Below are 13,776 nucleotides of genomic sequence, written 5' to 3'. Positions count from 1 at the left end.
AAAAAGACCAACTATGAAGTATCATAGAGGGGTGACTTAGATAGACAGATGGCCTGCTATACATTTACCACAATATTGACCTTTAAGGCAAAACTAAATAAATTGTAGTGGTATCTGATAGTGCAGTGGTGTTCTCCACATTTTTACGGGATTCCTTCAGTAGACCATCTTTCCTGAAACATATTTGACTTGGAAAAGCCAGGGCACTCTGCAGGTTTGCATGTGGCACAGAACATTTGGTTCTCTTATTCAAATGTTATAAGCAAATCTTTAGAAGAGTCTTAAGCTATGGCTGAAAAGCTAGAGCATGGATACACTTCTATTTTTGTCTGTCTGGCAAAAATAGAAGTGTATCCATGCTTAATGCAAATCCTATATACAATAAGATGAAATAAACACAAATCTCAAACTCAAAAGCAATAAATATCACAGCACAAAGGTTTTTACTCCACTACTCAAGGTTCAAATTATGTTCCATCTGACATAAATAAATAAATAAAAAAATCAAATGAACCAAAAGGTTTTAACAATCTCTATAAAAGGAACATATAGTGGTGTTTGAATTTATGCAACTGCTGGGACACAACTTCCAGTCTAGTCTTCAATGATCTCTGCTAAGTGTATAGTTGACAGTGAATGGCCCCTTAGCCTCTTTCCCTCCCAAGAAAGCCCTTGTTCTTTCTCGTCCTGGTTATGGCCACTGATCTTGATGCTAAATCACTAACAGGCTGATTCACGTCATAGAATAATGACAGCAGTTTTCAAATTACTCTTATACTGCAGCATAGGTAACCAAAATGTTAAATTATGCAGCCACCAAACACTACTACACTCCTGAATAAAACATACTACTTTTAGTCACATTTGCAATCATTGAGAATTTATTTATTCACTTGCTTTTGCAAGAATGCAGTACAATTTTGATGGTGAGAAAAAGCAAAACTTCCAGAGAAAATCTATAAGGAGAACAGGGAGACATCACTGAGCTGTCTCGCCAACGAGTTCCTCATTACTTGTACCGAAACCAACTCCTCCACCTTGAAGTGCAAGTAGTGATAGCAGTCCCTGTTCTGCTATGGGTTTGGTATAAAACCACATGAGCCAAGTTCCCACCGATTGCAGATGTTTGTTAGAGAAGCCATCAAAACAAAATCCTCATTGGCTGGTGGGATGTAAATTTTGAGAGAATGTGGCACTATAATCACTTTATCTCACTTATCCTGTCTTAATTATCCGAAAATTAAACTTGATTGACTCTGTAAAGGATTTTAATTATATCAAAAACTCCCACAACAGAGAAAAGGTCTGCACAGACGTGCTGGAGCTACCTGGTAAATAAGAGGGAGAGAATTCACTGACGGGGAAAAAGTGAAGCGGAAATGTAAAAATATATTATCCACGCCAAGAGAGCCACTGACGTTAGATACGATGTAAGTTCAAACAACATCAATCTCAAACCTTCTGTGCCTCTAAGAGACTACCTGTACAAAGTTACACTGTTACATGTATCATTTACTTGATAAAAATATAAGGCAAATGTAGTTCACGTCAGTATGCAGTAGAAGGACCACTCTCCATCACATAGTGCAAAGAGATGTGTTGTAAACCAAAATCTGCAACCACCATTCAATGAACTGAGATTCCCAGTGTTTGTGTGTATGCATGTGTCTGACACACATTCCTTTAAGGTTGATCAAAAGAGGATTAAAAGGTGGGAGTAACTTGAGGTATGGAACAATGTGCAGGCAGGAAAATAGCAGGACACCGACCGTGAGCACTCATGGATGTAAACAAGGCTGGATTTTAAACACTTACTGGATTTGACATTTCTTAGTCCTCAACTTTTGTTTTCTTACAAAAAAAGGGAGAAAAAAAAAAGAACAACAACTCTATAAAACTTAATAATCGTCTTTTTTAAGTGCAAATGAAAGTAGGGAGGTAGAAGAGGCAGCGTAGTAGCATGTATTGTGGTCATGCTGTCCAGCAGCACAGAGAGTCTTTCAAACATTTCCCTCTTTGTTTACTGTGCTCCACCAACACCCCCAGTGATGTAACACAGCTAGCTCCTAATAGCCAATCAGTGTTGCGTCCTTTACCCCCTCCATCCTTTTCGCTCCCACCCCAGTCCAACTGGATTGTGTATACTCCAACAGTGTACTTTTCCAGTCAATGAGAAAAACAAAGCAAGGCATCCTTTTTTGGGCCAAGTGTCTGCATTGCTCCTCCCCCCTCTCATTCTTTCTCCCTAGGACATGCCAGTCATTAGTAGGATGCCAGGCTATGACTCTCTGCTAAAACCAACAAACGCACAAATCATAGCAGAGAAATTGAACGAAAAACAAACAAAAAAAAAACCCCCAAACTATACGGTTGTTTACAAACTCCTCCAGAATTTAGGCTAACTGAAAGTTTATTAACAGAGTTTTTGACTAGGGTAAAAGCCAAAGAGTAAGTGCATTGTGGTTAATGTACCTATTATTATTCAACTTTGATAGTGAGTAAACTGAATGAACTAATTGTTGATTTGATTACCGCAGCTCTCTGAGCTCTCCAGCTTTTACCTCCTTTGGCTTTATTGCTCTTCACTGCAAGCTGGCTGATTTCACATTAACTTACACTGCTTTTACAAGAAGCAATTAAAGTATTTTAACAAAACATGGATATTTAGTGATCACATATTGCAAGAGGAAGCAATACAATAAATTACTTTATTAGTATTTTGTCACACCCTTTGCCCCGAAGTCCTGTTTCACTTCTCATTCAAAGCCAAATTTCACTTCTGGCAAGTCTAACTGTCAAAGCATGTTTAAATGTTAATCACTGGAGAGAAGGGGGGGGGGAAGCAATACAATATTGTAGTATTAGTAGCGTTGAACCACATGTATATTCCATATCTCATCTGAATGCAAATGAGTTATTTTAAATGAATGTTCAACACTTGATGGCTCTGCAATTCCATATTTAATAACTAATGGAGAATCTCACTTTAAGTTTAGTTTACTGCTTTAGTTTACTACCAGAGTTACGTAACTGAACTCTGGTATCTCAGTTTCTAAGAACATCATGATCTCAGGGTTAGACAGTATTGCAGTTACACTTCTAATACGGAGAAATGTTGTGCTTCTGCTAAAACGCTGCATCAGAAAATGCTCAGCGTGTTTTGTTGTGTGAGGCCTATAAAAAGTGCTTAAGAAATTGAGCGCCCTGCAGGATTACACAACTATTACAGCAGTGGCTCCACCTTGTCACAGTTAAAATAAAGCCCTCCCAAACGCCTGCTCATGAACACTGGCAACAACAGCACAAACACACACATACGGTTGGAATGCAGAGCTGAGGGTGCGTCCTTTTTTCTTTCTTTTTTTTGAAACAGAGACAAAAGACTTACTGCTAGGGTTTATGTGGTGCGGCAGTGCCAGTTCTGCCATTATGTCTCGACATGCCGAGTTTTTAACAAGTTATTACTGGTGTACTCTTCACCATTATACCTTCCAAATAAAAGGGAATTTGAAAGATACACTGGAAAAATAAATGTATCACCAGAAGCTGAGGACACTTCAGTTCAAAAGAGATTAATTGAGAAACCAATAATGACATGTTCCATCATGGATGAGCAATATTCAGCAATTAAAGGCCAAACTTTGATTTCATTGAGTGTTTTAATTAAATTATTACTGGATGTTGTAATGGAGAAAGCATCATACAGGCATTTAACTTAGGAGCCCTTTTTGCTATGAATAATAGTAAAGGTAGAAAGTAGTTAAAAAGGGATAAATGGAACAAAGTTGTTTACTCAACAGGTAGATGTTTTACTGCAGAGCCTTGTATTTCTGTGTGCCCTCACATACTTACAATATCTTGTGTTACTTACTTGTAAATTTCCAAGTAAGTAACACAAGAAAGACAACTGTGTTTAAGGGTAACAGCCCCAGTTAAATGCATTATAAACTCACATTTTCAAATACAAATTATTTTTGGGGGATACAATCTATAATTCTTCAAGTATTCTTCAAATACTTTTTTTTAAAAATATAAAAGTCTTCAAGTAGGGGTGGGCGATATAAACGATATACGATAGAAACTATATAAATTTGGCCAACGATAGAGATTTTGACTATATAAAATTTACCCGACAAATAGACTCCTTGGTGATAGATTCAAAATAGAAACTGATTATTGTGTTTTTTGTGAAACAGAAGAGGAGGATTTGGACCATCTATTCTTTTTGTGCAATTTTATACAAATATTTTGGTTGGATTTTCATACCTGGCTTTATTCCAGTGGGATTCAAATTACCCCATTTACCTTAAATATGATAATGTTTGGAGTGTTTTTGAAAGAAAAGAAAGCTAATTATGGTGTTAATGTGTTATTAATCTTGTGCAAGCAATTTATACATAAATGTCGTTTTCTTAAGACCAAACCAACACTAGCTTACTGGAAAAATGACTTAAACCTGTTGGTTAAATCTTTGACTTTAGTTAAAAAGAAAAAGGCTGCTTTTTTTGTTTCCTTTTTGGAAGATTTTGATTTAGTGAGTTAATAATCTGTTAAATTATGTGACCCCATCTTTATATTTTCTTTTTCCTAATATGTAAGGAATGTTTATTCTCTGAATGTGTAATATATGGTGCATTTTGTTTGTATGTAAATTTTACTAATATAAAAAAAAAAGAAAAGAAAAAAAAAAGATTTTGACTATACCGCTCTATCGCGAAAGCGCATGTTGTTGATGACATCAAGCTGCGCCTGTTTTGGTCGAAAGCATCGCAGCGGCTACAACCATTATCGTCTGCAAATTATGCCGGGCGAGAGTGATAGCAAAGAGATGAAGCACTTTTGAAATATGGGGAAAGCCAAAAACTGCGCTTCCTCCACTTCTGTAACATTATTCATTAATGTTGAATTCTCTTGCAGCTGCTCTATTCCCATGTTGTTGCCGTATATTAATAACTAACCTGAATGAATAATCTCAGTTGTTCTCCTGACTGAAGTTTGCCCCGTGTATAGCATCCTGCTATGCGATTACATTTGTCCCTGACCACCAGAATCCCTCACGTTAACTTTTATCGAGTGGGAAAAAAGTTGCCGTTCATCCCCCAGCTTCACTGTGCTAATGTTATGCTAACATAGCTGTGTCGCTAGCAATCACGTAGCACAACATTATATACCAGGTAGTCCAACTTCAGTAACCCTGCAAACACCACTGCTGTTTAGTTTCCTGTCTTCGTTTATGTTGGAAGTGACAGCAGAGCTGTACGTTTTAATTAGTTTCAAAAATCTCTCAGTCAGAGAGATTTAGGTGGAAACTAGCGAGCTAACTTCCTGTTAACTTCTAACTCCGTTAAATTTAATAAATTCTGTTTTCATGGATGCTTGGATGTTAAACTTAATTGTTACACCTGCTGAAGCAGCAACGCTGATGATTTTATTAAAGATTAAAGAATTTAGACCGTTTTTAACTCTCAGTGTTCGTTTGACTTTGGGACCTGAAACGGACGGAGTTTTGGACCCAGATTACTCCGCTAAGCTCCTCACTACGGCAGCCGTAATGCTGACAATCCATCAAAACATTTTTTAACAGATTTCTGCTCGCCAAAATCGGTTCGACATCAGTAAGCACAACCAGAATTCATACATAAGGCACACTCGATTTTTGAGAAAATTAAAGGATTTTAAGTGTGCCTTATAGTGTGGAAAATATGTTATACAGAAAAAAAGAATATATCGCGATATATATCATTACCGTACATGCTTCAAATTATATCACGATATGGATTTTAGGCCATATCGCCCAGCCCTATCTTCAAGTATTTGCTACCTTCAGGGAGAGGATTGAGACTTCCTCCAAATGTGTCTGGCTGGATGTTTACCATTCTTACATATTTCCGGGGGGGGGACAGTTACCAAGGTCAAACAATAACTGCTATGTGTTTCATGAAAAATTTGTCTTGTGATCACTGCAACCACACTCTCCTCGATTTTATAACTCACATATCCGTTTCAGGGTTAGGGGGTTCACGCCTCTCCCATCACATACTGTGTGAGGAACAGGGTAAACACTGAGCAGGTCACCAGTATAAAGACATTCAGGTCCATGGAACATTTATTTGGTTAACCTGCAAATCTTCAGACTGTCTGACAGAATAAGAGCACCTGTAGCACGTCTGATGCAGACTCAGAGAGAACATGCAAGGTTGACAAAAGAAAGGCTCTTGAAAGGGGACATGTTTCTTTTCAAAGCCAATGAAAACAGTTAGACTTTGTGCATTCTACTTTTTACAGATGTAATGCTTTTTTCCTGCAGTGCATTTGTGACAATTTCAAAAGATAGAAGTTCAACAAGCTCTCGTCCGCCTAAAAAGCTAGAAATAACTTTATACATAATTTTAAAGGGAGTTAATTTCAACACATTTTGGATGTTGCTGATACAAGTTTGCATTCTAGAAATTTAAATAGCAAACTTTTACCTAGTAGACTAAAATGACTGTGGTTATTAAATACCTAGAAACTTGTGTTGTGGTTATGGCAAACAGAAATGAAGTGTAGGTCCAACCTCGACATTCACTTAGCTAGCTCAAATTGTGCAAAATAAAACATCAATTATGTTAAAAGCACTAGATTGTATATCTTCTGGCACATAGTGATCTAAATGGCTGGCTAAATCCTCAAATATACAGTCATTGAAGTGGGGTGTAGCACATCTGTTCATGTTCACTGAAGCTTAATACACAAATTTCTCTTTGTTGGCACTCTTTGTTTTTTGGCCAGCATGCCTTTGCCATAATACACGGAATCCTGACTTGCAGAAATGGCTCCCAATAACAAGAAAACAATTTAAAAAAATAAATAAATCAAAAACTGTGATATTCTAATGCATCGAAAATTGTTAGAACTAATTAAAATGAATTTAACTGGCATGCTGATCAAAATACATAATTAATAAGTCAGTATTTTGTAACCACATTGCACGTATCTAGAAACAATATCAAAATGCACAGCATACACGGCATGAAAATTGACAAATGTTATAGCCATCAAAACTGACAAATTCCACTATGGGTGTGAGTGGCAGAGAGAAACACAGGTAATATATTAGCATATACAATTTTTAAAAAAAAGTGTACGGCCCTATAATCAGTCTCAGTCTTTTCCTCATTTGATAATATAAACAGAGGCAATGCCATTTAGCATCTGCTACTGAAAAATTGATAAATAATGTGCAAATCAATCATTTAAGTCCAAACCTGAATGATACAAATCTAAATTTAAATTTTAACCAAAACAGAATAAGTCAGGTGATTAGAGCCCAGCAGATAAGCCTTTAAAGAGGGTCTAACTATTCCTCTTTCAGACAAAAGGAACAGTGGCTCAGAGGTTGTATCGCTGAGCTAAAGCAGTCTCATCAAACACTTTTGCGTTGACGAATAATTCTGTTGCAGCCTATGTGTTGTCTTTTGTGCATTCAAGGTGAACTGTTAAACTGCATAAACAGAATTAAACTACACAACAGTTATACGTGTTACTAATGTAACTAAAAGAGGTTCATGAATAGTGCAGTTTACTACTTGACCTCTTTGTCCATCCCTACCATTTCAATGAGACTGGAGAGACAATATCTTTTTGATTCCTGATATATTATGGGCTGCATGGGAAGCTAATAATAGGAGGCAACCAGAAGACAGATCAATAGTAGAGAAACATTAGCTGGCCCAGAGGAAAGGAAGAAGAGGATAGCGAAACTAGGAGGACGGGGAACAGAGTAGATAGGGGAGCACTCCTAAGGAAGCGCTTAACATAGTAATTTGGATATTAAAATCAGGGGTGCGTCAGCCGCATTTTAGTATTGGCGAATTTGCTTTGATGACTCCGGTGGCATGCACTGATGTCAGCTGCTGATAATTCGCTGTTGTGGCTCATAAATTTAGAAGTCCTTGAATCCTTGTGTTTTGAGTTCAATTTCATAAACTTGCAAAACAAGGTTTCTTTGTTCCCTTCACACAGACGTGGGGAAAAATGAAAAAACATCTATATCTATATTGACTGTTATGCAAACTGTTAACAACAGCCAGCCGAAATAACAATATTAACATTGATAATATATCTGTCCAAAATGTATAATCAGTAAATGCAGATAGCAAGTTGATAAATACAGAAAAAGTAAAAGAAAGTTAGACAAGATCTTCAAAAGAACAGAGGGAATACTTCATGTCCATCTGTGTTATGTATCAGTAGATGCTCATCAATAGAAACATTATCTTTGGGACATCCAGGAGCCAGCAGAATGATGATGAGTGCAGGAAGAAGGGCACTCTGCTGAATGAAGACTTTAATTGCACCCACTTGCATACACATCAAACAAGGCCGACTAAACCTGCACTAAACATAATCTGTCATCTTGACAACTCCACTAATGGCCACTTTTCTTATACGGGAAGGAGATATAAGAAATCCACACATGGAACGCACAAAGACATGTACAATGCTGCACAGGCTCTGCTGGCTGCGTGTGGCAGATAAGTCTGGTGGCAGTAAGTGCGGTATGTAAACATTTGTGCAAGCTTGGAAAGATACTCACAGCTGCTACTCCAAGACTTGAGGAGAGATTTGATGCTGATCTCAAAGAAGACAGAATCCTGCAGGCTCAGCATGGTAGCTCCCAAAAGTTAAGCTTCCCCAGAAGGCACAAATTTTACAGGTTTCCTTTCACCTTTATTTCCCAAAAGCCAAACATTCCACTCTTCTCAAAAATAAACACCTTGCACTTATCAAACTTGCAGACTCCACCAGTAGGAGCTGAGTACTAGCCTCCACAGGTGCTAGTTAAAGGCAGCATCCTGAAGAACAGTGCGAGCAGATGCTGACGGAAAACCCAAGAAGCCCTACCACTTTTTCGCTTTTGCCACCCAGTTAGCTGAAGTAAAAGTGATCAGAAAGAAGAGAGAGAGCGCACAGCCTGGCTAGTTAGAGAAGTATTCCACCCAAGAGCCTGCTGCCCACTTGCCAGTCCACAGAGTCCCTCATCCCCATTTCAGCAGAGAAAAATCCAGAAACCGAAGGACACAACTGCATGAGAACTTTTGTTCCTGAAATGAGGGAAAACAGCAGCAGAACAGTACGCGATAGAAGTCTTAACAATGTGCGGTAATATTCCTTCTCCCCTTCTCTTCCTGTGTGTATGTGTGTGTGTGCGTGCATGTGTGTGTGCCAGTCCTAGCCCGCTAGCACCGTCAGCCACCCTCCTCCTCCTGCCCCAAAAGCTCTCTCCCTCCGTGTTCGCTCATGGCCAGCCCCTCCTCTTCTGAGTGAGCTCTTGTTCTTTTGCCTGCTCTTTTCTCTCAGAGTGAGAGAGATGGAGAGAGCTTGTTTCAACAGCAAACAGGGAGGGAGGGAGCAGTGCGTGGGGGTGGTTGATGTCATCAAAATGCTGCGAGTGTTCCCTGGCCGTGGTTCAGTAATGCATACGCATGTCAGAGCTGCTACTGTGCTGCCTCTCTGCTAGCCTATCAAAGCAATACTTCCTGTAAGCTCCGCAGCAATACTGATGCGTCATTCCAAACTGCAGTAGGAGGGAAAGGAAAGAATGGGAGGTGGATGAGGGAAAGGAAAGAGGAAGGATAGATTGAACACACCTTAACTAGTCAACCAAAATAATAAAAATATGTTCCTAAATTAAATGTATTAAATGTATATTTCACTTTTTAAAACAGGAATATATATGACGTAATAGGAGTATGTTAATGCAACTCACTACAGTCAAGTGAGATGGATAGATGACTTGCTACCTGTTTTCTTTGGCATTATAATGATCGAAACTAATCTTCTTGCTAAGCTAACTGCTCACACCCACAGGAATCATGGGCATTACATCACTGCCCTGTCTGAAAGCTACCAGGCATAGTAACACACAGAATGATACACAAACACACAACACACCCCATTAGTAAGAAAACAGCCCATTGTTTTTGTGTGAATGTGAAAGACACACGCACACGATTCAGCTGATATTTTAATCTTGCACTGACGCTAGTTATTCCTGCCCTGGCAGAGACTTTAATGCTGATCCACATGACATCAAGCAATTTGTAGTCAAGCACAGGATTAAGTTTGTTACCAAAATATTGTGAAGGGAAAAGCAGTGGGAAAGCTGCAAAAGACAAATGTTCTTTGTCTTCTTTTAGTTTAGTCTTCATTTCTCGCTCGCCCTCAGTCTCTCCCTCCGTCACATGTCCTCCACTACACAAGTTATGCAAAGTGAGGCAGAGCTCATTGCAAACAAACAACACAAGCAGATGCTTTGTCAAGCCCTGGCTGGTGCTACCCCGACGCAGGCTTCCACTGTGAAACTCTGCCTTGTAATACACAAACAGATTGTTTACAGTACCACTGCAAATTTGCAGCAATCACACTGTTTTATTTTAAGCCTTAAATCGGAACTTCTATGAGTCATGTTTAATCTTTCCTAGAGCTACATTAAAAGCAAGATACTGCCCCGTCTGTCTGTTCAAATCTGACCAACTGCATTTCCCCAAATGTCAAAGTATTACGTATGTGTCTAATTTACTAACCTAAAAATCCCCAGGATTACACTCATGCAGCAGCTTTACTGTGACTAATGGCCACAACTGGAGATGTAAAGCCATATATAGAAGTCTGTGAAGCAGAGTCTGATCCTGAATGAGAAGGGGAACAGCTTGCTGTTGCACAATTCAAAGACAATTTAGGAACATAGCAGGATGTTTCAAAATATCAGACAGTTTCTAAGTAATGAAGTAAAATATGTTTTGGGGTTATTTTGTTAAGATGTCACTAGATTACTTGTAGCCTTAAATTAGTTAATTTAATGAGGAAATGAAACTCTTGAGATTAAGAATTTCTTTTGTGAGAGTTCTGGGTCATGTCAGGAAACATGAGCCGACCGCATTTTCAATGGGAAAAAAACAAAACAAAAAAAACCCCAAACCCAAGCATGCACAGGGGCAACATGCAACACAGAAGGACTCCACCTGTGGGGTTTTTTTTGTTTTTGTTTTTTAATCTTTGGTCCACCCTTTTTCTATCTGACACAAATGCAGTAAGTAACAGCACAGAGGGTGGATAGCTGAATAGTTTTAGGGATCAGTCAAGTTTGACTGTTTTCAAATATAACTTACTAAATGTGCTCCCTTTACATGCCTTGGCTCTAAGTTCATGTAGTGGGAGGACAACAGAAGAACTCATGGTCAAATCCTGTTTAAAAACAACATCTGGGTTAATATTATTGTAATCGACAAACGAGTCAACATAAAACAATCAGAGCTCTCTGCAAACATTGTTTTCTGTAAACCAGCTTTATTGTTTAAGGAATGCAGGACTGACCACACCGTCTCTCTGGGAACACTAGAGCTAAAAGCTACTGTCCGATGGAGCTGACGTAAACCGAGAACTTCAAATAAACACCATTATAACTCACTTCCTGGAATAAAGTCCTCACTGATCAAATAATCTCAACTAAATGCACAATCAAGGCAGGTTACTTAAGCTTCATTCACAAAGTAGGAGCAGTGACTGACAGTTAGCCATCCTGGCTGCAGACAGTATAGAGCAGCTGCTCCTCCCCGGAGCCCATGGGGTGGAGGATGCATTTCCTGTGCTGGCCTCTCTGAAGGGCAGTGGTGGGAACAATAATCGATAGGAGCTGTAATTCAATCCCTGACCTCCCCAGCGATGCCTGGGCTGCAGAGGACACATCATTTAGATCCATCACAGCATTCTGAGTATGCAGCACAATTCTGCAACCTGCACATCTACTTACTTCCGCATGCTCCGTTGACTCAGACCCAGCTATTTCATTGCACTTCTGTATTAAACACCACACATTTAGACAAAGGTTTTACACAAAACTAAATAGGCTGGATTTTTTCCCTTTAGTAGTATATTGCAGTTTAGCTGAATGACAGTGGATCTAACCTTCATATATAATGTGTTGCATAAACCATAAACGGTCAAATTCTATGAGACAATCTATTGATTCTGCTCAAGCTGAAAATGAGCAAACTCATTCTTTTGATTCGCCTAGCAAATTAAGACAGTCTAATTGGAAAAAAAAAAAAAAAAAAAAAAAAAAAGAGTATTTCTTAGGTCAGAAGCAAAAGCCCCCGTGGAATGATGAGCAGAACATGAGGAAAATCTGAATAAAAACACCTCTTAACTCAGGTTTTAAAAGGTCAGTTTATTACTCATAGAACCAAATGTCTTCAAGTTTATTCACTATGGAACAGCTGGCTGGAGAATGAGTATGAACAATGATTCACAGCATTCGTCGATATGACACCATATTCCCACTAAATGCAGGCTGCACTGCGCACCATTATGGAGTTTGTTTCACTATTGTTGGCTGACGACTACTTAAGAAATTCCATGAATAAGTTCATCCATCCTGTCTGGATACACACCCTGTGGAGTGTTTAGACAGAAATTTCACAAGGATCTTTTATTACAGAAGCACAACCCATCACTGCACCATTTTGTCACATGCTCCAAACACTCCCTAATCACAAACCCGCTGCACCCATTAACCAAATACAGTCCTAATCAAACGTATCCTGAAAACTGAACTGTGCATCAAGCAGTTGAATATTGTCTAAGCCTGCAAAAGATGACAAACGACAAAATGAAAAGAACAGCACCGCCTTAAAAGCCACAGACTATGCAGGTTCTTCAACAAGGGAAGTGTCACTCCACACGGAGTTAAAACTCAATTAAAGCTCCTCTGACCTCATCTTAATGTAGCAATCACGCTACGTCTTGTAATGCATAACTCACCATTGTGACCCCTGCCATCACCAGCATGGTTCAAAAAGGAGACTTTTTTAATATGATGGATCTTTCCTAATAGGGAAGAAAGAAGGAAATGTTTGAAAACAATTTGCCCAGTCAACAGAAACTGTCTTTCAAAATGAACATCAGCCTATAGCCTGCAGTCTGAGCCAAGCACATGAACAAGAGTTTCATGAGCCAAGCTAGCAAAACTTTAGATTATCTTCACACTTCACCAAACCAAAATGAAGAATATCACTTTGTTATTGTGGGTTAGTTTAACCGGTTGAATAATGTTATTCATAAAAGACTAAGAGGCCAAGTGAGTGCAGCAGAAGGGAAGGCTGAGTCATATTTTAGCCATGAGCAAATAGGGAGCAAGCATGCTCTGACAGGTAGCAGTGGAGGGGAAAAAAGAAAATACCCTGAGAAGTTTACCAGTGTAAACTGGCTGACCTACATGAAAAATTATATGTACATAAACCTTTAACTACTGTCACAGGCACAATATATCCCCTACTACAGAGGCATGACACTGGCTTTGGATGTGTCCAGGCGGTGAACGATTATTGAGTTGATGTGGCAAAAGATTTGTATTTGCTTCAGAGCAGACATGGTAGCAGCTGGTATACACCACCTTTTGTATCCTTTGAACTTAATGCTCCATAGAGCTCCACGCTGTCTCACGCTGTCTGGAATGACTTCAAGGTGCACAATGCGATGGATGTTTTACAATGTCAAACTTCCTGACTGGAAGCGACTGGAGATGTTGACCTTGAATAAGAGCTGGCCAAAAATTTAATTAAAGACCTTTGACTTTTATGGATCTGTCCTCAGAGATTTTTGATCACACCTTGCCTACAGCTTACCTGCCAAGTAAAATAACTCACATAACTCACATAAACAGACATAACCTGCATCGCAGCTTTCCTTTTATGTTGTCTGAAAATGCTTAAGATCACCAAAGCTCCAGCCAGA

The 13,776-nt window shown here is 39.0% G+C and overlaps 1 protein-coding gene across 12 annotated transcripts in view; it reads right to left on the bottom strand.

Annotated features, from left to right (window-relative positions):
- fryl (furry homolog, like) overlaps positions 1 to 13,776 on the bottom strand; it is an 83,399-nt gene that overhangs the window by 54,011 nt on the left and 15,612 nt on the right. For 6 of the 12 annotated variants that reach the window (XM_085398028.1, XM_085398029.1, XM_085398031.1 and 3 more), the window contains exon 2: positions 12,805 to 12,870. The exons of 5 other annotated variants lie outside the window; for them this stretch is intronic. In XM_085398028.1, the coding sequence (XP_085254154.1) occupies positions 12,805 to 12,870 (66 nt within the window). Of the gene's footprint in view, positions 1 to 8,578; positions 9,281 to 12,804; positions 12,871 to 13,776 lie in introns of those variants that run through there. One more of the 12 variants, XM_085398035.1, reaches the window with a different exon arrangement.

Source organism: Rhamphochromis longiceps, linkage group LG23 (assembly GCF_057381845.1).
Source record: "Rhamphochromis longiceps isolate RC_006_pf linkage group LG23, R_longiceps_female_GT1.1, whole genome shotgun sequence".
NCBI classification, from domain to species: domain Eukaryota; kingdom Metazoa; phylum Chordata; class Actinopteri; order Cichliformes; family Cichlidae; genus Rhamphochromis; species Rhamphochromis longiceps.
The sequence above is the reverse complement of the archived record's forward strand: the minus strand, read 5'-3'. Positions and strand labels throughout refer to the sequence as shown.